Source organism: Mytilus edulis, chromosome 10 (genome assembly GCF_963676685.1).
Source record: "Mytilus edulis chromosome 10, xbMytEdul2.2, whole genome shotgun sequence".
Lineage (NCBI taxonomy): Eukaryota > Metazoa > Mollusca > Bivalvia > Mytilida > Mytilidae > Mytilus > Mytilus edulis.
This window is the reverse complement of record NC_092353.1, coordinates 31,731,585-31,754,469: the sequence shown is the minus strand read 5'-3', so window position 1 is coordinate 31,754,469 and position 22,885 is coordinate 31,731,585. Positions and strand designations below refer to the sequence as shown.

The 22,885-nt window shown below is 32.5% G+C and overlaps 2 protein-coding genes across 2 annotated transcripts; both read left to right on the top strand.

The window, feature by feature from the left end:
* Positions 1–12,571: 12,571 nt before the first annotated feature.
* Positions 12,572–13,573, top strand: LOC139492710 (uncharacterized). Its single transcript, XM_071280862.1, has one exon. The coding sequence runs from the start codon at positions 12,572–12,574 to the stop codon at positions 13,571–13,573; it is 1,002 nt and encodes a 333-aa protein (XP_071136963.1).
* A 7,117-nt stretch (positions 13,574–20,690) lies between these two features.
* On the top strand, positions 20,691–21,155 carry LOC139492709 (uncharacterized). Its single transcript, XM_071280861.1, has one exon. The coding sequence runs from the start codon at positions 20,691–20,693 to the stop codon at positions 21,153–21,155; it is 465 nt and encodes a 154-aa protein (XP_071136962.1).
* Positions 21,156–22,885: the final 1,730 nt, after the last annotated feature.

Sequence of the window (22,885 nt, the reverse complement as noted above, 5' to 3'; positions counted from 1 at the left end):
GGAGCAACCTGCTTTTAGCCACAATATTCTTCTAGAATAGCCATCAATAGCTCCGTGAATGGCAATACCATATGGTTTGATCTTGTCGTAACCGTCTATGTGTATCAGATAGTTCGGTCCACTATTGTAATAACTCCTTCTCTGAAGTCTGTGCCTTCTTCTTAAGCTTACGCCATTAGTGTCTATGAAACCCAAGCAATTTCTTACATTTTCCTGTGAAACAGTGATATTGTAATTTGAGTTGAGGAGTCTCCACATTGACTTGTATCCTACATTTGTAAAGCCATTAGCACGTAGTTCATATATTTTCTGACATACAAGTAATATTGGGGCTTGGTTTTGGCGTCGCCTTAATCGAAGTCTCCTTTTAATTCTTTCTATCGTCGAGAAGCTCACTATAATACCATGATATAACATAAGAAATCCACAGATTTCTTTTGTTGTATAAAGTCGACTAAAATAATATCTAACAAGATCTTCTTTTGTGCCATCTTCACCAGGGAATGGGAATGCAATGCTATCTGGTAAGAAAATAAGTGCCTGAAAAATAACCAAACATATCAATGCTATAATCGATCTCAATTTACAAGCATCATTCTTATAATGCATGGTGTATCGTAACACCCGGATATAGGTACCCTTGGCTTGGTTCTATGTTTATTGTCTGAGAATATTTTTTTTTACTGTAAAACACCTGAGTATAGCTACCTGGATACCAATATGATGATACATGTACAGTTATGCATTTTTTTCTTGACAATGAACAGAGAACCAGGCCAATGGCACCTTTATCCGGTGGCGATGATACACATTGTGTAAGTGATTATTCAGTGGCGGATCCAGAAGGGGGGGGGGGTCCGGGGGTTCCGCGGCACCCCTTTATTTTTGCCGATCAATGCATTTGTATCGTGAAATATGTTTTGCACTCCCTCCCTATGCCCTGGGTAAGCACCCGCCTCTTTTGAAAATTCCTTAATCCACCCCTGTCATTTAAATTGTACAGAAACAAATTCATTGTTTTCCTTTATATAGATATAGGAAGATGTGGTGTGAGTGCCAATGAGACAACCCTCCATTCAAATAACAATTTAAAAAGTAAACCATTATAAGTTAAAGTACGGCCTTCAACACGGAGCCTTGGCTCACACCGAACAACAAGCTATAAAGGGCCCCAAACTTGATTAACTAGACGTGTAAAACCATTCAAACGGGAAAACCAACGGTCTAATCTATATATCCCTTGTTAACTTTCGGACTAGTATGAACAACAAAAAAACAACCGGATGATCATAAACATACAAAAAATTAAGCCTTTTCCCCTTTTTGATTGATAATTGGTAATGAGAAAACTAAAATACCAAAATAGGTATTGAATGGGTCAATTAATGATAAATCTTGCCCTGATACCCCGCTGGTGGCCATCTTGAATGATGGATTCGCAAAAAGTAACAAAGCTTTGTCAGCACCTCATAAGGAACAGTCATGTCATGTTTTTCTTTTACTTTTGGTCTAACTTTAAAGATAATTTCAAAAGTTCTCTTGATTCCGAAAAAGGACTTCTACTTGAAATAAGACCAATATTCTACCACTTCCGGTTGACAAAATATTTTTTTTTGTCTCATTTAAGGCAATTTTATACATTTGTATCCAGATTCCACAATTATATGAAAATTATGAATGTTATCAATGAAAATCTGTTAAAACACTACTTTCGGCTTGGTCAAGGTCACTTCCGGTTTACTCTTTTCAAGGTCAAATATTTCCAATCGTTTCATTAAAATTAAAACAGTCGATATGTTTATTTAACAGAAGGGGCAATTACTTATATAAGAAGACGTCGTAGTCAGTTTGTATATTACCGACTTTTGATTTCGGAGTATATATGAAAATTTGGACAGGTTACCTTTTCTGTGGTTGTGCATTCGGGTTCTCAAATCTCGGTCAAGTAAGAGCAGAAGTTTCAGAAGAAAAATACAATGAAACAAGAATGTGTCCAAAGTACCCTCACACGATCATTTTCTATGTTCAGTAGATCGTGAAATTGGCGTCAAAACTCGTATTTGGAATTAAAATTAGAAAGATATTATGATAGGTCACATGTGTACTAAGGATCAAGTTGAGGGGACCTCAACTTCAGCAAAGACGACCTGGACCAAAACTTTAACCTCACACGGGACAGGCGGAGTGACGGACGTACAGACGAACGAACGCACGGGCGGACGGTACGACGAACAAACGGACACACAGACCAAAAAACATAATGCCCCTCTACTATCTTATGAATGGCATACAAAAAAGAAAGTCTTCACAGGGTCAGTGGTGAAACCACATCATGTTAAAAAAATCAAAGCGATAGCTTGCGAAAGAAAAAATAAGCTTAACAAAAATATTTGGCAAAAAAATATTTAATAATTAGAAGAAAATCAAAAGGTTTTTCCACAAAAAATTTATACTCACCATTAAAATACTGTTGATGAAGCTCATCTTAAATTCCAAGAAGACACTAGGAACCGCGTGGTCAAATATTATTTTTTCACTTTTGCACTAAAACAAGTCGACATTTTGAAAGTAAACATGGACTGTTTTCCAGAACAAATTGACATTTAAAAAGTTCTCTTGTGCAGTTTTTTAACACAAGTATACTTTCACGAATTCGGAAAGGCGAGAAAGAACACGACAAGTGACCACGATTAACTCGGAAAGTATACTTTTCTAAAGCAAGAAAGAAACGTTCAATTTAGCAAGTGAACAAACGGCAAAGTTTACTAGGACACAATAATATTATGTACACTTTTTGGTCTGTGGTCTTGTTCAAAAGAACTCAACAAGTCAACTTGTAGTAAGTCTACAAGTTGAATTATTAATTAAACAAGTAAACTTGTTTAAGTGTACAAGTTCAGTAACAATGCAACTTTCCCTCTTATTTTTGTCGTCAAGTTGTGTTGACAACTGATCAACTGGTGACTAATATACGTTTCCATACATATGCGCTGTATCAGATAGAAATTCACCTGATACAAGTGCACTTATAAATTTACACGAATAAGACTTCGGTTGGTTTTTGTTACATTCAAATACCTAATAAAAGATGATCTTTGGTCTGATTTGAAGTGTTTTTATATCAACTGAATTTTCAAATAGTTACAGACTTTGCAAAGGGATTTTTGTCAACCCAAAATATTGAGTCCTCAGTGCTCTTCAACTTCGCTATTTTAAAGTGTTACGTACGTGTACCGCGTGTACGGTGTGCAAATTTTTAACATGTTATCTTAGATGAGTTTATGTTTGTCTAAAGAACTTTCTGAGAGCTGGTGTTTTGCCGAGAATAGATATAACCATATGGTGACATAAAAATAATTACATGCTCTACTTTGAAAATAATTCACAAGAACTATCAATTGTTATCCATATATTATGTAGGACAGAAGTGGATATTTACCAAGTTGAACATGGTTTAGTTTTACTAATGAAAATCAATATATCCTACTGGAATTATATTAAAATGAACATACTTACAAACAACATTATATTATAATGTCTTTATTCTAGATTATTATTCTTAAATTTAACCTTCCTGAAAGAGTTTCTTGGTGTGGGTATTTCGTAAGAGTTAATGGAACATTATCCAGGAACACAAAGCGTAAAACAAATAAAAAGGGTAAAAAAACAAATTTCCTATAAGTTCAGTATTTCTGTGATTTTACTTTTTAAATGTGATTGTTATTTTGATAAAATAGATTAGAATTACAAAGAGTTCAAATCATGATTTAAAGCAACTATTGAAATGTAGCTAAGTCTATCGGAATAAATAATCATATCAGAGAGAAACAAAACAGTAAACATTCGACCTTCTTTCATAAACAACGTAAAACAAATGCAAATATTTCTCAACATGAATCAATATCGCTTATTGAAATCATCTTAGCAACTTTAATGTTAAAGGATTACACGAATGTTTTAACTTACGTTCATGTTCTTTTCTTTCTCAATATCTTAGTCTTCTTTGTTTATCTGAAATCATATATATATATATATATATATACAGGCAATGTTTTTCTACAATAAAGAAAAAAAGGAATAAAAATACAGAATTTTATAGTAAGCTCCGATAAAATCGTTTATGTTTTTTTTATCAACTAACGTATTGTTATGCGTTTACTTTTCTGCATTGGCTAGAGGTATAGGGGGAGGGTTGAGATCTCACAAACATGTTTAACCCCGCCGCATTTTTGCGCCTGTCCCAAGTCAGGAGCCTCTGGCCTTTGTTAGTCTTGCATTATTTTAACTTTTAGTTTCTTGTGTACAATTTGGAGTTTAGTATGGTGTTCATTATCACTGAACCAGTATATATTTGTTAAGGGGCCAGCCTCCGGGTGCGAGAATTTCTCGTTTTATTGAAGACCTGTTGGTGGCCTTCTGCTGTTGTCTGCTCTATGGTCGGGTTGTTGTCTCTTTGAGACATTCCTCATTTCCATTCTCAATTTTAAGTCATTTTGTAGAATATCTGTGATTGATTTTGTATTGTCCTAAAAATTCACCAATGAACGTTAAGAAAACAAACTTCAATTACATCATCTCAGTAATTTCGACATTTTGAAAGTGCATATACCTATAATAAATAACGTAATTGACAACCAGAAACGACAATTATTTAAAGGTAAAGATAAGTAATACTATTTAAATGATATTCTTGATTGAAATTGTGTATAAGAAAGCATACCAACCAAATACACATGAATTCAAACTATTACTTTTAACTGTTTTACAATAAAGCCACCTAACAAAAGATATTACAGTAGTACATATTATTGAAAATATAACTGCACACTTCTTTTAGAAAATGAATGAAGATTTTTAAATCATAGTGGTGCCTATATATTTCAATAATTACGCACTCAATATATCTTCATCGGCTGAGGGGGTATTAACAAAAACTATAAGTCAAAGACAGCAGACGACACCATGACCTATTTTAAATCGAGACTTTGTTTAACAAAGAAATGAGGCAAATCATATAAACTCCGGTGGTTGCTGTTCCTATAATGAAATAACTGTGTTATAGTGCAAGGTTGTCTTGATTTCCATGAGGGTAGTAATGCCCTTTACCGTCAGGCGTCAAACGACCTTTTTCAGCTAGCGTTAGCGTCAAATTGGTTAAATTTTTACCGTGATTCGTCAGAGGTCAAAAATAATTATCGTTACCGTCATTATGGGGGGAAATTTTGTAAAAATCAGTCAATTTTCTTATCGTCTAAAAAAGTGTACATTTTATCGTCAAAAATACCGTTAACGTCATTTGGCAAGCATTTTTACCGTGATTCGCAATGAAGGTACCCCCATTAACACCCTCTTCCATAGCTACTGTATTTTACAAATTAATTTTCATTTCATGTAAGTTTATGATGAATGGGGATGTCATGTTTGAAATTGAAGAATCTACTAGACTTGAATATTGTTTTCTTCTTTTATTGTTGTCTGTTTTTTCCGAAACGGATACTTTCAAATGAAAGATTAATTAGAGAGATTTTTTCTACATGACTGGCAGGAAATCATGTTCTCTTATAACACTGTACAAATAATGCAAAAACTTCAAAGGGATTTGTTTTCTATCAAACATATATGTCTTAATTTAATACTGAGAATTGTAGCAAATCAACAATTTGATAAAGGTCTGCCTAGAATTAATCAACCTTGAGTTTGAATTTGAACTATCGTTGAAAGCCACGTTAAAGAAATAAAAGACATCAAGGGAACATTCAAAGATGTTATATAAAAAAGGACACGGACAAAGCAATGACAAAAAATCGAATTAAAAAAGACGTTACAAACAAGTCCACGAAACATAGAAACTAAAGGCTGCTTGACACAAACTGCATAAGAATAATGGTCATTTAAGTTGCTCCGGAAAGTTAAGTAATCCTGCTTATCATATCTATCATTACAATTACAAATTTGATCGTTGGTCGTGATCGGGTGACATCATATTCGTGAGCAAAAAGAAAGGTTTGAGCTGCTATAATTGAAAGATATATGTAATGTAGTAAATTGTCACATTCATGTTCAATAACTGATTTTAATCATGTATTCACCTCCATGCAGATAATTTAAAACTGAATAAGATTAACAAGGGGAAATAAAGAACAAAGACATCATATAAAAAAATACTTTATTTTAAAACATGTTTTTAATTTGCTTAGGAGCTAATAGTATTGTACTTTAATCCAACGGTACCTATTGGTGAATTGATTGTCGCATATTGAGTTTACTGGTGGCGCGTTAGCGGAGCTACTAAACGGGTTTTTGCGAACATCAAATCACCAACTGATGCTGTCGGAGTTTAAAATACAATATTGTTATTTCCGTTCTAATGAAACTGATAGAAAAAAAAACGTTCAAATATACATTTAAAATCTGTCATATATCGTCTGCGCTTGTGCATATATTTTCATAGCATCAACTTTGGTGGCGTTATCCAATTAAAATCAGCGTTACATACTATGTTGCATTAGAATTTACTTTAGTACTTTTAGTTTTATGTGTCCAACATCAAAGGAATTATTTGCCAGTTCAAAAGGAATGACAACGATATCTATTACGTTAACAGTGTTGACAAATTTGGCTTTTTACGGTTACCGGGATAACCATCAAGTTAATCTTGCCAGAAAATCTTATGATATTGATATGAGTGATTCTGTTAATATTATGAAAATAATCGCTGAGTTAATCATTTAGATATGATTGTGTGACAAACAAGCTATGAGTGTTTCTGTTAATATTATGAAAATAATCGCTGAGTTAATCATTTAGATATGATTGTGTGACAAACAAGCTATGAGTGTTTCTGTTAATATTATGAAAATAATCGCTGAGTTAATCATTTAGATATGATTGTGTGACAAACATTCGTTTCTGTTAATATTATGAAAATAATCGCTGAGTTAATCATTTAGATATGATTGTGTGACAAACAAGTTATGAGTGTTTCTGTTAATATTAAGAAAATAATCGCTGAGTTAAGGTGGTATGGGTGTCTTCCTCCATCTTGGATTGTAAAAAACAGAGAATCAAAGGTCCAGATTTTCCATCAAGTTAACAAAATTTGATGCAGGAATGCAGATGTTTAATGTACAGTTTCATTTAAAAGTACCAAGTTATAAGAATATAACTTCTAAATATTGATATTTTTGCAAATGTTACTTATTTTTGGTTGTTTTTTTTTTTTTTTTTTTAAATTGGCATTTTAAGGGGAGGTAACTCGAAAAAAGTGCATTTTCTGAAGGATTCTGTATGGAATTTTCCTATTTTGTATTTTAGCCGGAAAAAACGTACGGTGACCCTATCTTTTCTTTTGATATTCTCAAATCAGTGTCTGAAAACTATCTTTTCCTGAAGTATTTAACAATTCTATCATTTTGTTTAGTTTCTAATCACAAAATGGTGTTTTTTCCTGTATAATCCATACAAAATGTGTCATTTTGTCCCGTCCGGTAGCTTGAGAAAATGCGCGGTGACCTATCATTTTTATTATATTTTTCAACATGTATCAATAGATACAACGTTTTGGCAAAGTATGAACAAATTCTATCATTTTTATTTTAGACTCCCATACCACCTTAATCATTTAGATATGATTGTGTGACAAACATTCGTTTCTGTTAATATTATGAAAATAATCGCTGTGTTAATCATTTAGATATGAGTGTTGTATGACAAACATTCTGAAGGAAAAAGAGGATGTGCAACTGATACTTGTTTGTAATTTGACCTTAATTTCCGCTACATATCGAATTGATCTACTGAAAAACTAAATACATCAATAAAACGGAAATGATAATGATATTTAACACATTTATAGACATATTTCACATATGTCAAACTGCTTGTATTTCTAGAAAAGTAAAAATAACATTTATTATTTTTGTTTTTCTATATCAAGATGCAGTTCGAAATTCCACATATTGCACGTACATGACGTATTTGGCACAGCTTTTTGGAATTTTAGTCCTCAATGCTCAAACTTTATACTTGTTTTGTTTTCTGACTTCAAATTAATTTTGACCTGAGCGTCACTGATGAGTGTTATGAAGACGAAACGCGCGTCTGTAGTATTAAATTATAAGCCTGGTACATTTGATAACTATTGCCCAAATGTGTATCCTTTGCATTGAAAGATATATTACATAGGCATCTTTGACTATAACATGTTTAAGTAAGGTTTCATCTGGGTTTAAAAATTATTCTATGTAGATATATAAGTTCTAGTGATAAGATCATAACATCAGGTAATTTTTTGTTCGTTTTGTGGATGTATATCAAATCGAAGAAGTCGAAAGCCTAAAGCAAATATATGAGACGTTATTAATATAAATAAATCATATTTCGATGTCTGACAGCCTAATGTCTTGTTAACACCTAAAGGATATTATTTATAAAATTTGTAATATCATTGGCTTTTTTTATGAAATGATCATGTATGTAAATAATGAAAATTAGAACATTTTATTGATTATAATACTGTTAATAAAGTTAGGAGTTTGCTTCCATTATTGTTAAGTATATTAATAAAATACGTAATTTCGCCACTTATAAAATCTGATGTTTAAAGTTACAACGAGGAGAAAAAAAAGACTTTATTTGGCGTTTTATCCTTTTAAGTCCACTAAATTTGGCGATTTTCTAATTTACTTCTTATAGTTTAATAAGGAAAGATCTAAGTTTTACATGTTCGCGACATATTTGCGTTATTTTTCTACTCGCGAAAGTCACGAAAATAAATAGCCCTCGAAAATAAGTTGGTTTACAGTATAGCGATATATTTAGCACCTAAGATCAACTCCAGTTTTTGGTGGGGTTCGTGTTGCTCAGTCTTTAGTTTCCTATGTTGTGTTTTGTGTACTATTGTTTGTCGTTATGTTTATTTCCGTGTTTTGCTATAGTGTTGTCTGTTTATTTTCGACATATGAGTTTGAATGTCCCTCTGGTATCATTCGCCCTCTTTTAGTTATGAAAAAAACATCCTTATACAATAAAATCAATATTTCAAGACTTTACCTGTACCAAGTCAGGAAAATGGCAGTGCTTATCTTATAGTTCGTTTGTATGTGTATTGCATTGTCTTTTTTCGTTGTTGCACTTCAGTGTTTCTGTTGTTTTGTGGTTTGCCTCCAATAGTTTATGTGTTCCCCTCGATTTTAATTTGTAACCCGGATTTATTTCCTCTCAATCGATCTATGATTTTTAAAAGCGGTATACTACTGTTGCAATAATTTACTTCTATGTTCGTTACCTTTAAAAAAAAAGTGTATTCAAAGGATAATTAGTTTACTAGGGTGGTATCTAAATTGTGAGCGCTTTTTAAACAGCATTGCCGTCAAAATCAAAATGTTATATCCCGTTTTTGATTAGAACCATACAGGTACAGCCGTACTTTCTAACCAAATATTTATATATAAGAAAAGATGTAGTATGATTGCCAATGCCATACATACGAATGAAAGAATGGGATAAACGTTTTAATTAATTGGGGGTAACTAAATCAATGCCTGACGTTTTAAATTTTTTATGAAATTATTAAAAGACTTACCTCGAACCTTGATTGTAAAGATAAACCTTTCACGTATAATGCAATTAGTTTTTGGATCATATATAGATGATGTTAAAGTAAACACTTATATTGAATTGATCTGATATACACGTGATATATTTCATTTTCACCACCTACTTTAATCTGCATCTTGTTGATAACTTATTGGACAAATTTATTGGAATCTGTTTGGTGATAATTGACTTTATTATATAAAAAGGAAGATGTGGTATTATTGCAAATGAGACAACATTCAGCAATAGACAAAATGAAATGCAAAAATAAAAATAAAAGCTAAAGCAACATATATATAAACGAAGAATTTGAAAAAAAATATTTAATAAACAATTTATTGCTGACTTTATTTTTTGTTAATTAATACATGTTTTGTTTTTATTTACTGAATAATATAAATTTTAAAAATTTGAATGGACTTATTGAAACTAATTGTTCTACCAAAATGAAAAAAAAACTCATTTTGCCACTACTTCGAAAAAGAATGAATCATATTGAATCTGGTATATAGTATGAAAAAATGTGGGGTTTAGGTAAGTGCGAAAGTAACCGTCTACCCATGAAACCATGACACACTTTTTTTTTATTTTCCTCAATTATTCATATAATGTTGCATTTGTTACAGCAGTTGTACATTTGATCTTTGTAACAATTGGAAAAACAAAAAAAGAAAACATTATTTTTGAAACAGGTGGTTGAATTTAACTATCATGGGCGTTATTAATTGAACGATCATATAATTTTAAACGGATATATCCTTAGTACTTTAATATCTCCATTCCAACAAGGATACTATAAAAAAAAAGTATAGTATGATATTAATTTTTACAAAGTATAAACTATGTTTATATATAAGATAATCAATTATTAATGTTTTTATTAAAAAACCACCTTTATCACTAAATGTTCCAATTACAAAGTCACCTGTAAAACAAAAATGTATACATAATTTTTCAAAGGCACCAGGCCCCTGGTTTTCGAAAGTTTCATAAGATATATCTTAGGACATATTTTATTATCGTTTTATGACTATCATATGATATGTCATAGGATGTAAATCAAAGCAGTCTTAAGATAGTCATAGCTATGATGCTCTTATGACTATCATAAGTGAACATTATTTTCTTTTTTTAAATAATGATTAAAAAAAGATAAAAACAAATATAACAATGAAAAGAATGAATATATTAATTATTACCACTCTTAATATTTACAAGTATTTTATTTTTTCATTATGATGAACATGAAATAATCATTAAAAAAAATAAAATAAAATATGAGTTGATAATTTGTTTGAATTTAGTCTGTAATAATATATAATAAATCTTGAACTTCGGGATCATGTATTATCATACATGCATGCATTGTTATTTAATTGTGAATACTTTTAAGATTCGGTACATCAAGTACCCGCTTAACGAAATGCCCTAGCAAATACGTTAAAATAGTACTATACAAGGAAAGAAATAATATGTATATTTATTTTATCCTGCAATCAGCTATTTATTGTACAAATAACAGGTACACACATATTTTGTTCCTTTATTATACATGTACAAATAAAGTCTCCTGTTATTCGCTTCTATGTTGAGCAATCGGCAATATGGATATTTTTTCTGGGTAACAGTTCATTTTGGGGTCCTCTTCGCGGTCCGCGTTTCAAATATTTCGATTTCTTTAAAAAGTCAGAGGCAATGATTTGGATTTGGAAATTGCTCAAATACCAGGTGTAAATTGCAGGATAAAAACAATATATGTACATTGTCAGAAATATAAAATGTATATGTACTCGCTGAGAAACAGGGGTAAAGCTCGGCAGAGCCTCGCTTTTCGCCCTGTTTCTAAAGCACGTACAAATAAATTTTATATTTTCCGACAATGTACATATATTGTATTTATACAAAACTATGAGTTAGAAAAAAATCCAAATTGTATATCGCAGGAAGTTCAAATTCTAATTTAAGTAGTTGGGTAAATATTTATTTTTTTACTATTTAGCTAACTGAGAAATATACCAAATATTTCTATTGCAATTAACATGAAATTATACATGAAATGTCATTAAGATTTCAGTTCACAATCATAAGACCATCATAAGTCATGTCGCGATGGGTCATAAGTTTACGACAACAGTTGTGACAAATCGTAACTTGGGACACTTTCGAACACATATCTTACGACAATGACATGTCCTAAGACCATCATAAGATATGTCTTAGCCATAAGATACTTTCGACACCAGGCCCCAGGCTTATAATTGTGTGCCACAGACTCAAATGTATCATAAAGTTATTAGTACAATTATACTGTATAATTGTTCACATCAACAGGGAAATTACATGTTCACCTATGTAACAATTTTTAATAAGACAAAAATGTAGCCTAAGTCAATGCAATCAGCAATAAGATTAAGAATGTGAATTTCAAAGATGAGAAAACAGCTCAAGGTCAAATATGTGTCTTCAAAAAGTGGGAAATTCCACACCCAGGAGTGGGCCTCATGTGACCCCTACACATAACATGTACTCGTTAAGCAAAAATAGAAGTCATAATAAACACCGTAACATATGAATGAACTAAAATTAAAAAAAAAACATACACGACAAACAAAGCCCAGTCCTTGAAGTCATAAAACATTTGAGTCAGGTTTTTGTGTACTCATACTCCAAAATCAACTAATCAAAACGCTTGATTTCATGTTTCGAGCATGCTTTTTGTGCTCCGAGCACTGAGAAAAGTTATGACTTCAACCCAATATGCTCCTGACATGGAAACGGCGCAAACATGTACAGATGATAATGATATTATCGTAAATACCGCACACTGGACGTTTACTATGTACCGCGCTTTATGTAACGTCACGTCACCTTGACGTGTTACTATGCTTTTCTAATACATCTATCAAATAGTCAAGACGTCTTTTATTTCTATCACCCACTTTATGATATTATGGTGCCGTAACCAAAAGGGAAAATGGATACGAAGATGAAAGCCGTCCGAGCGGGACACAAAGGTGCAGTATCTACAAACATCGAAAAGGCGTTTCTAAATGTTGGACTGGACATTGAGGACCGGGACGTAACTAGGTTTTTCTGGTTGAGTAAACCAACAAACCCAAACAGCGATTTAACAACATACAGATTCAAGTCCGTACTATTTGGTGCTACATGCTCGCCATTTATATTAAACGCCGTATTATCAAAGCACTTGAATAACCATCCATTTGATTTCAGTGAAAAACTTACCAAAGATTTATATGTAGATCACATTGTATCAAGCTTTGAATCAGAAGAAGAACTGTTGAAATACTTTAAACTCGTTCGTAGTTTATTTGCAGATGGAGGATTTAATTTGCGCTCATGGGCCTCGAACAGTCAACTATTACAAGTATTAGCAAGAACCGAAAACGTTATGGACAAAGATCAACTAATTAAAATCTTAGGATTACGATGGGATACAACTAGTGACACATTAGGATTCGTTACGCCTAATCTGGATATATCAGAACTAATAACAAAACGCGAAGTACTAAGACAATCATCAAGGATTTATGACCTGCTAGGAATATTAAGCCCTATAACCGTCCGCAGTAAAATGTTAATGCAAAACATATGGGAGAAAAACTTCAACTGGGACGAATTACTACCTGACTCAACGATCACAGAATGGGTGAATATCAGAAAGGATATACAGGAAGCCACAAAGACAGTTATACCCCGACATTACTTTGATGAAAGTTCAGACACAAACAACGACAACGTTATACATGTATTCACGGACTCTAGTATGAAAGCCTACGGCGTATGCGCGTACATTGCCGCAAACGGAAAAAGTTCTTTAATAATGGCAAAAAACAGAGTAGCACCTCTGAAACAACTGACAATACCCAGATTAGAATTGATGGCTGCCGTAATTGGAAGCAGACTTTTAGCACACATTAGGAACAGTTTGCAGATAACCCGTGCAGTTTTATGAAGTGATAGCCAGATAGTTTTGACCTGGTTAAGTTCAAAGAAAACTTTAAAACCATTTATTTCAAACCGCGTTAAAGAAATTACAGAGCTAACAGAAGAGTTGACTTGGCGATACTGTCCAAGTGAGTCAAATCCGGCTGATTTACTGTCAAGAGGGATAACCATAGACAAATTCAAAGACAACCGACTTTGGATGCATGGCCCAGATTGGCTCACAGTAGAAGATAATTGGCCAGAATGGCACACAGATGAAGCAATAATTTTATCCACTACTGCACAGCAAGAAGTCGTAGTAGATACCGTACAAGCTACACAGAACAAATTTTCTATACACATGATACAAGGGATCGGAAATGTCATCGATTTGAATAGATTCAACTCATTCAAGAAACTTCTTCGAATTACCGCTTACTTGAGAAGATTTATTACAAACTGTAGAACACGAGCTATACAAACAGGTATGTTAAACACGATCGAAATACAAAACAGATCTATAACGTGGATACAATACACACAGAAAAAGCATTATTCAGAAATCATTGAAGATTTGCATACAGGAGAGGAGAAAAAACACAACCTTGTCAAACAACTCAAATTATACATAGCTAAAGACAAATTAATTCGCTGCGACGGACGCATTTATAATGCACCTCTTGAAGAATATACAAAATTCCCGATATTGCTACCCGCAAAGGACAAATTGACACAACTTATCATAATGGACGCACATGTAACTCATTTTCATTCAGGATTATCGAGCACCGTAACATTATTACGCCAAACCTATTGGATACCATCGATACGACAAGTTATCAAGAGCATTATACATAAATGCGTGATCTGCAAGAAAGTTGCTGGTCGACCGTATTCCGCTCCAGATCCACCTCCTTAACCTAAAGACCGACTAACAGAAGCACCTCCGTTTACCGTAACCGGGGTAGATTTTACTGGTGCCTTGAATGTTAAAACCCTAGATGGACTTACCAGTAAAGTATACATTTGTCTATTTACTTGCGCAAACACTCGTGCTGTACATTTGGAAGTAGTGATGAATTTGTATGAAGAGACATTCATATTAGCGTTTCGAAGATTTGCCAGTAGAAAATCATTACCAAAAATTATGATTTCAGACAACGGTACAACATTCATTACAGCCGCCAAGCAATTAACAAGATCATCATCCGTTATAGAAAAACTGAACAACTTCGGCACTACATGGAAGTTTATACCAAAAAGAGCACCGTGGTATGGTGGCTTTTAGGAGAGGCTTATAGGACTAACGAAGGACTCTATCAAAAAGGTATTAGGGCGTTCATTGATTCAGATTGAACTATTAAGAACCATTGTTACGGAAGTTGAAGCTATACTCAACGACAGACCTTTAACATACGTATCATTCGACCCGTTAGATGAACCGCTCACCCCGTCCCACTTACTTTACGGACGTAGAATAACATCACTACTTTACCCTACGAATCAGGAATTGGAACATTCACAAAATGATATGACACATAAATCTAAAAATAAACTGTTTAAGATGAAATCACAGATTATTCAAAGTTTTTGGTATAGATGGAAACATGAGTATTTAACAGCTCTACGAGAATATCATCGCAATACAGGGAACAATAAACAGCTGATCAGCATTGGAGACGTAGTACAAATCTATGAAGATTCGCCGAGGATAAAATGGACACTAGCCGTTGTCGAAAAACTCAATGTAGGAGGAGACGGACTAGCAAGATCTGTCGTCATACGGACCAAAAATGGACTAACATCGCGTCCGATCACAAAACTGTACCCACTTGCAGTAAGTTTGAATAGCGATGATGACAATACAGACTGTGCAACTAAAACATGTCGCAAAGCTAAAATGGTTGCCATGAAGAAGATAAAGAAATGGACTAAGTGAATTATACAAAGACTTTAAATGTGTTAATAGCGAGATTCAAGTTAGTTTTTCATGGACATTAATTCATTTGAGAAATGCTTAAAGTTTTCAGTTATTTTATTTTCTTAATGGCTAAATTAAATGTAATTTAGTAATTTTTTTTGCTAATTTCACTTTTGTGTGGCCCCAGTACATCGTAAATACCGCACACTGGACGTTTACTATGTACCGCGCTTTATGTAACGTCGTCGTAACCACAATCCCACTCTCTTGTTTTCTGAGTATAACCTATCGAATGAAACTTATCTCCGGTATATAACTTAAAAGAGCAACACAATGGGTGCCACATGTGTGCTTCAATTATTCCAAAGATCCATCAATAAAGATTTTGCACATCAATTTCAAATTGAAATCACACAGGGACACGATAGGGGATTGGGGTTTACTAAATATAAAACTTTATTTGATTTATCTTTCAAGAAACAGATGCTTACATAGCAACTCGAGGATTATCGGATTCGATACACATTTTGTCTGGATTTTACATCATTATATGCGTTGAAGCTAAACTAAATGATAGAATAGTAAAACAAAAAAGATAACGTTAAGAAATTATTTCAGAATAATAAAGAATGATAAAGAAAATTTAGTCACGGTACTTTTTATTCCTGCTGAAATATAAAATAGCAAATTTTCATGTCGATTCTTTAAGAAAATGTACTAGTTCAGAGTTACCTCCCCTTAAAACATCAATTTTAAAACATTGAAAATCAAGCAAAAACATTTACGCTAGGAAAGCTGATAATTTTATAAATAAAAATGTTATAAATTTGTTTTTTTTAAATAAAAATACACATCAGTTAATTGCTTTCCTCGTCCAATTGTGCTAAATTAATTGAAATATGGACTTTATGTTCTCTGCTATTTTATAATAAAAAATGGCAAAGAACACCAGTTCGACCTAATGCATTCTCTTCTGTTCATGGGTTTTGATTATCTAAACATTAGCATTGTACAATCGAGTAACTAAAAGGACATAGCAGATACTAGTCATCATAGATTGCATAGAATTGAATAAAAACGATTTATTTTATCTGTGGAAGATTCATATAATGTAAGAGGTTTGGTCAGTCAAAATACCAGGTTTAATCAATCCTTTTCATCACCAGAAAATGCCTGTACCAAGTCAGAAATATGAAAGTTCAGTATTTTTTGTGATTCTACTTTTTGTATGTAGACGAACTCATCTTTTGTGGGTTTTTTTGGCGTTTTGTGTTTCTGAAATTTGTTTGTCTTTTTTTCTATTTATACTAGGGGAAGGATTAGAATGGTTGAAATATAAATTAAAAGGGGTTTTGTGTTTTAATCTTGTATGTGTATAAATAAGGAATATCTAATATGTATCATAAATACAAAGACAGCTGTAGTGCTTAATTTACTATTATGACGCACTCACAATTGCCATCAATTACAGCATACATACAGTCAGTTAGTTATTGTACTCATATATTAAATGAAAATCGTGCCGCATTATAAGTATACTCTGCTTTAATATCATTCTCATTAATACAATTCAGCAATACAATACAATGAATACAATGTAACTGACGTTTACAAAGGTTTATAACTGTTGTCCATTTGTCCATTTCCATGTTAATTAACTGGTAGAAGAGAGGTTTCGTATATGTGTTCATCAACAGTGATACAATATAGATTTAAAATACGGTGTTTCAGTACCAGTGCTTCTAGAAAATAAAACTTTTAATGCCAAAATCAACTTATGAATACTTATTTCAATTATGAACAAAACTCATTATATTATCTAATTCAATATTTTTCAAATAATGCGAATTACTGATGAGATTATTTTATCGATCACTTCAAGAAAAATTGCTTTAAAAAAACAGAAACCAGTGATTATCTATTAGCAAACGTCACGTCAATGGTTTTAAAAAAGACCAGTAAGATCAGACCTAGAAAATATTTTCATTATTATTTAGAGAACATACTTTTCCTACTATTAAGATTAATTAATTGTTACGGGAATATTGATTCCCTGTTTGGGTTTGGCTAGTCTTTAGGTCTTTATGAACTTTTTATATTGTTTTATAATCACCTTATCGAAATAAATAGGTTTTGAAAAATGTCTTTTTTAATATTTTACCTTACGCGTCATTGAGGATAATCAATAGTCAAAATGGGAAGCAAATGCAGAACAATTTGTAATTCAAACTGGATTGATACCTCTGCTTGTAAACTGATAGCGAACCAGAGTATCTCAAACCCAATACTTTGGTTCTGATGAGAACATACGGATATTTTTAATATTCAATCTGATGTCAAAATTTTTGAAACCCGTTTTATGTTTACCTTTATTCCATATTTTTATAGGGCTCTATATAGCTACTTTTGGTCTTTTATATTTTTAATTAGATTTAAACATGTTTAATAGATCTGCAAATGACGTGCTTTTCTAAATTTGCCGCTTATAAATTTTGAAAATTATTAGCAATTGATGATTATATGTATTTCATACAAAACGTGTTGTATGTTTTTTACTGTAGTTTTGGTCTTTTTTAAGTTTAATCAGCTCTTCGTCATGTTTCCTACGTTTATGATATTCAAATTCAAGAGGAATGAAACTAAATCTTCACAATAAGATTTGGACGGCATCTCGAAAAACGGAGGGATTTGTAACAGGATATTATTATGTATATTTTTTTATCCTGATTGTGATGAAAAAATGTTCATTCCTCTTCGAAGTTGACATGTTAAAGTTCCAACGACGTTAACCAGTTAAATGCTCTCGACCAATGAAGTTGTATGATTTGATGTGTCTTCATTGTGAAGAATGAATATTAATGATGTTCTTAGTGAGAAATTGTCCTAATGTTTATGCCTAGTAGCAGTCCAAAACACAAAGTACTTTCATCAGCTTGAAATGATCAACTTTCATTATATGAATTGATTAACAATAGAACAGTTAAACAAACAAACTAAATAAAAAAATGAAGATACCTGGTGCAGTAGACATTGAACCACATGTCAATCTCAATCTCCATGATAGCTGTGTGACCTTGTGCATCAATTTCATAGAGATCCATACACTTATACTCAACAGCTATAATCTAGGAGGACTCGGACTTCTCTTGAACTGAATTTTAATGTGCGTATTGTTATGCGTTTACTTTTCTACATTGGCTAGAGGTATAGGGCAGGGTTGAGATCTCATAAACATGTTTAACCCCGCCGCAATTTTGCGCCTGTCCCAAGTCAGGAGCCTCTGGCCTTTGTTCGTCTTGTATGATTTTTAATTTTAGTTTCTTGTTATAATTCGGAGTTTAGTATGACGTCTATTATCACTGTACTAGTATACATATTTTAGGGGCCAGCTGAAGGACACCTACGGGTGCGGGAATTCTCGCTACATTGAAGACCCATTGGTGGCCTTCGGCTGTTGTCTGCTCTATGGTCGGGTTGTTGTCGCTTTGACACATTCCCCATTTCCTTTCTCAATTTTATTTTTATTAAACTAAAGAACCTTTTTTTTTTAATGATGTTGATAAAAAGGTAGAAAACGACCATTCATAAATAAAATGCTTAAAAAAACACCAATGAGCTAATGAGTTCTGGAGCAACTTTACGGACTAAAGGACCCTGTGGCATAATTTAGCAAAAAACCTTGGAAGTTTTGGGAAATTCGATTTGAATATATGAATTAAAAAATGAAGTAATATGGTTTAAGTGCTGAGTCATTGATACAGAGTTTGTACTTACTGTTTGTGTTTGGGTTTTTTTCCAATATAAAAGGCTATATTCTAGAAGATATGATCTGAACAGCAATCCTAGTACAAGCTTATGCTAATAGATAATCTACATTAACACAAAGGTAGTACTTAGATAGTGACAGACTGTCAAAACAATGAATTCTGATATCGTCTGCTATTGGTGACAGGGGCATTTTGTAGTCTTGGGAGAAAAAACAATAAATAGTTGTGATAAAAAATCATGTCAACTCGTCGCATGAGGATACTCGTCCCATACTGAATATTACTGTTTTTCCTTATGAAATAATTACAATTATCATTGGGACAGTACTCCTTTGACTATTTCACTTTAAAAAAGAATACAAAGACAGTCTGTATGAGGTTTTGTAAGGGAAAAATGTTTTCTTAAAATTCTACTTTTTTATATTTTTTCATTTTTCAAACTGTCAAATTCGCTAAAATTTTGTGCTTTTAAAAATTAATTACCAATAAATGTTTTTACATTTTTTTGCAGGAATTAAACGACAAAATTTTTTTCTGACTAAATTTTGAAAATAAAATTGTTATTTGAGCTGGCCAGACTTTTCCCCGTATCAATTATTATTTTTTTTTACATACAGCCTATTTGTATTACCCTGATGTTTCAGGTTTACTTTAAGATATGTTTCTCCTATGTAATTTTACAGTTACGGGTATTTCTAATGACAACATGTGCAAAAACACTAAATTATTTTTGCCTACTAGTGTTTTCGACCGTTTTTTAGGGTACTCCAAAACTTGCCATATCAATATACTTTAAACATAAAATGAAACGGTCAAATTCCTTAAGACATTGACAGATGATGCATGGACCCCTACCTTTTCAATGATGTAAATATAAACATGATGTAAATTAAACGAGAGGAAAATGTTGGTGTTACCAAGGCCTACCCCTTAAAAAGAATACAAAGACAGTCTGTAGGAGGTTGGGGGGAAAAAATTTCTTCACAAAATTCTACTTTTTTCATGTGCCTTGTCAGCCAACTTGTTCAACAATAAAGAATTCAAATACGATTTAAAATTTGAAGGCCAACCACTCACCTTCTTTACACCTGCATCTGTACAGGAAGTATGTACAATTATTTTGAAAGCTCAAACAAAATCATGCGAATTAGACCACTTCCAACAAAGATATTAAAACCGTGTTTGAACAGTTTGGCTGCCGTCATCACCAAGATAGTGAACTTGTCACTCGAACAGAGTTGTGTACCACCATCTTTCAGGGAGGCAGTTGTTCGGCCACTTTTGAAAAAGGCCGGTCTAGACAAAGGGGTATTGAAGAATTATCTTCCGTCTGTATTCAAAGTAGTTGAAAAGGTTGTTGAGACCCGCCACCATACGACAAACTCTCAAAATCATGTTTCAATCAGATCAGAAACCTTGGACGAATTCGACCATTTATTACAGAAGAAGTATGCAAAATGTTAGTATGCTCTCTTATAACCTCTCGTGTAGATTATGGGAACGCATTACTGTATGGACTCCCAGCAACATCTATTCAAAGATTACAACGAGTCCAAAACACAGCAGCTAGGGTCATTACAAGGAAGAGGAAGTACAACCACATAACACCAATCCTCAAGTCTCTCCATTGGCTGCCTGTAACATACCGATGCCAGTATAAACTTCTTGTGTATGTGTTCATGGCTTTGCACGAGGAGGCACCAGTCTACCTACAAGAACTCGTTCAAATATACAAACCAATGCGAGCACTTAGATCTGAAAATTCAATGATTTTAATAACTCCACGTGTAAGAACTCAAACATATGGGGAAAGAAGATTCGACAAAGCAGCAGCTGTTCTGTGGAATGATTCACCAAGTGATCTACGAAATATCCATTGTGTGAATGTTTTCAAGAAAAAACTAGAAAACTCATTTATTTAGACATGCTTTGAATAGTTCTTAAACTATTTCTATATTATTGTAATTTTTGAGTTTTTAAGCTATTACTTTTTTTGAATTTTTGACTTACTTTTATTGGTTATTTAGAATTTTTTTTAGCAAATATTTTTTTAAGTTTTAACTTACTTTTATTGCATTATTGGTACCGATTCAATATCTCCTTAATTTTATCATGCCCATTTTATTTAAATTTTATTGTTTTATCAATGCTATATTTTTCAAATCTTTTTGTTTTAGAATTTATATTTTATTATTAATACTTATCTATGTATATGGATATATATATTGTAAAGCACTTAGGGTAATTTTAATATTAACTAATGCGCTGTTATAATAATAATAATAATAATAATAATAATAATAATAATAATAATAATAATAATAATAATAATAATAATAATAATAATAATAATAATAATAATAATAATAATCTCTATTCTCTTAAAATAATGTGACGATCTTTTATATTATTAATTTAGTTCATTTGCGTTAAGATTTGTAAATGAAAATTTCTTTGAACATCTTTTTATCAAATGACTATTATTCAAACATGTCTATGCTGCATATTAATCGAGGCTGTTGATAGTCTTTTCCTTTGTTGATATTGACTACACAGTTGTTCATAATGAGAATCAGCGTGTCCAAAGAAGTGGAGGAACTTATTCTATTTAAAACCATACAAATTCTAATTCTTTAATGTGCTGCTTTATTTGGTAATGCATTTGATTGTAAAGCTCAAATGTTGGGCACCATGATTGGTAAATAAAGGCAACAGTAGTATACCGCTGTTCAAACTCATAAATCCATGGACAAAAAACAAAATCGGGGTAACAAACTAGAACTGAGGGAAACGCACCAAACATAAGAGGTGAACAACGACACAACACTACAATGTAACACACACAGAAACGGACCAAGCATCAGACAAAATCCAACGAGAATAACAAATATAACATCAAAACCAAATACATGAATATGGGATAGACAAGTACCGTGACACGTCTTATCGCAATGTGAATTTACACTCAAAAATAAGAAAAAACAAACGACGCAACGTTAAAATGTAACACACACAGAAACGAACTATAATATAACAATGGCCATATTCCTGACTTGGTACAGGACATTTTTCAAGGAAAAAATGGTGGTTTGAACCTGGTTTTGTGGCATGCCAAACCTCGCACTTTAATGGCAATGTTAAATATAACATTGAAATGACAACATAATATTACAGGACTACAATACAAATAAATAGGAAAACGTGTTAGACAAAGAAACACATGATTAATGGATAACAAAAAGCATCAGGTTTAAAATTCAATACGCCAAAAACGCGCCTCGTCCACACAAGACTCACCAGTGACGCCCAGATATAAAAGATCGAAGGGAAAAAAAAAGTACAAAGTTGTACAGCACTGAAAATCCAAAGCTGAAAAAGGTTGTGTCAAATACGGCTATGTTTTTAAGCTTGGGATAAGAACATCCTTATCATTTAGAACAATTAATGCTATTGCAAACAGTAAATTTTATTAAATGAATATAATAGATATACATAATGAAACTGAAGTATTAACTAGTTACAGAAGACAAACACGAATACATAATGCAAAGACCAACACAATAGACACACCCGACTCAGTCCAGGCTTCAACGCAATAAATCATGATAATGACGTCCCATACGATGGTGAAAAAGCACGAAAATTACGTCAC

What these genes read in the sequence shown, in the direction of transcription:
- LOC139492709 (XM_071280861.1), top strand. Translation starts at nt 20,691, where the DNA reads ATGTTAGTATGCTCTCTTATAACCTCTCGTGTAGATTATGGGAACGCA.
- LOC139492710 (XM_071280862.1), top strand. Translation starts at nt 12,572, where the DNA reads ATGGATACGAAGATGAAAGCCGTCCGAGCGGGACACAAAGGTGCAGTA.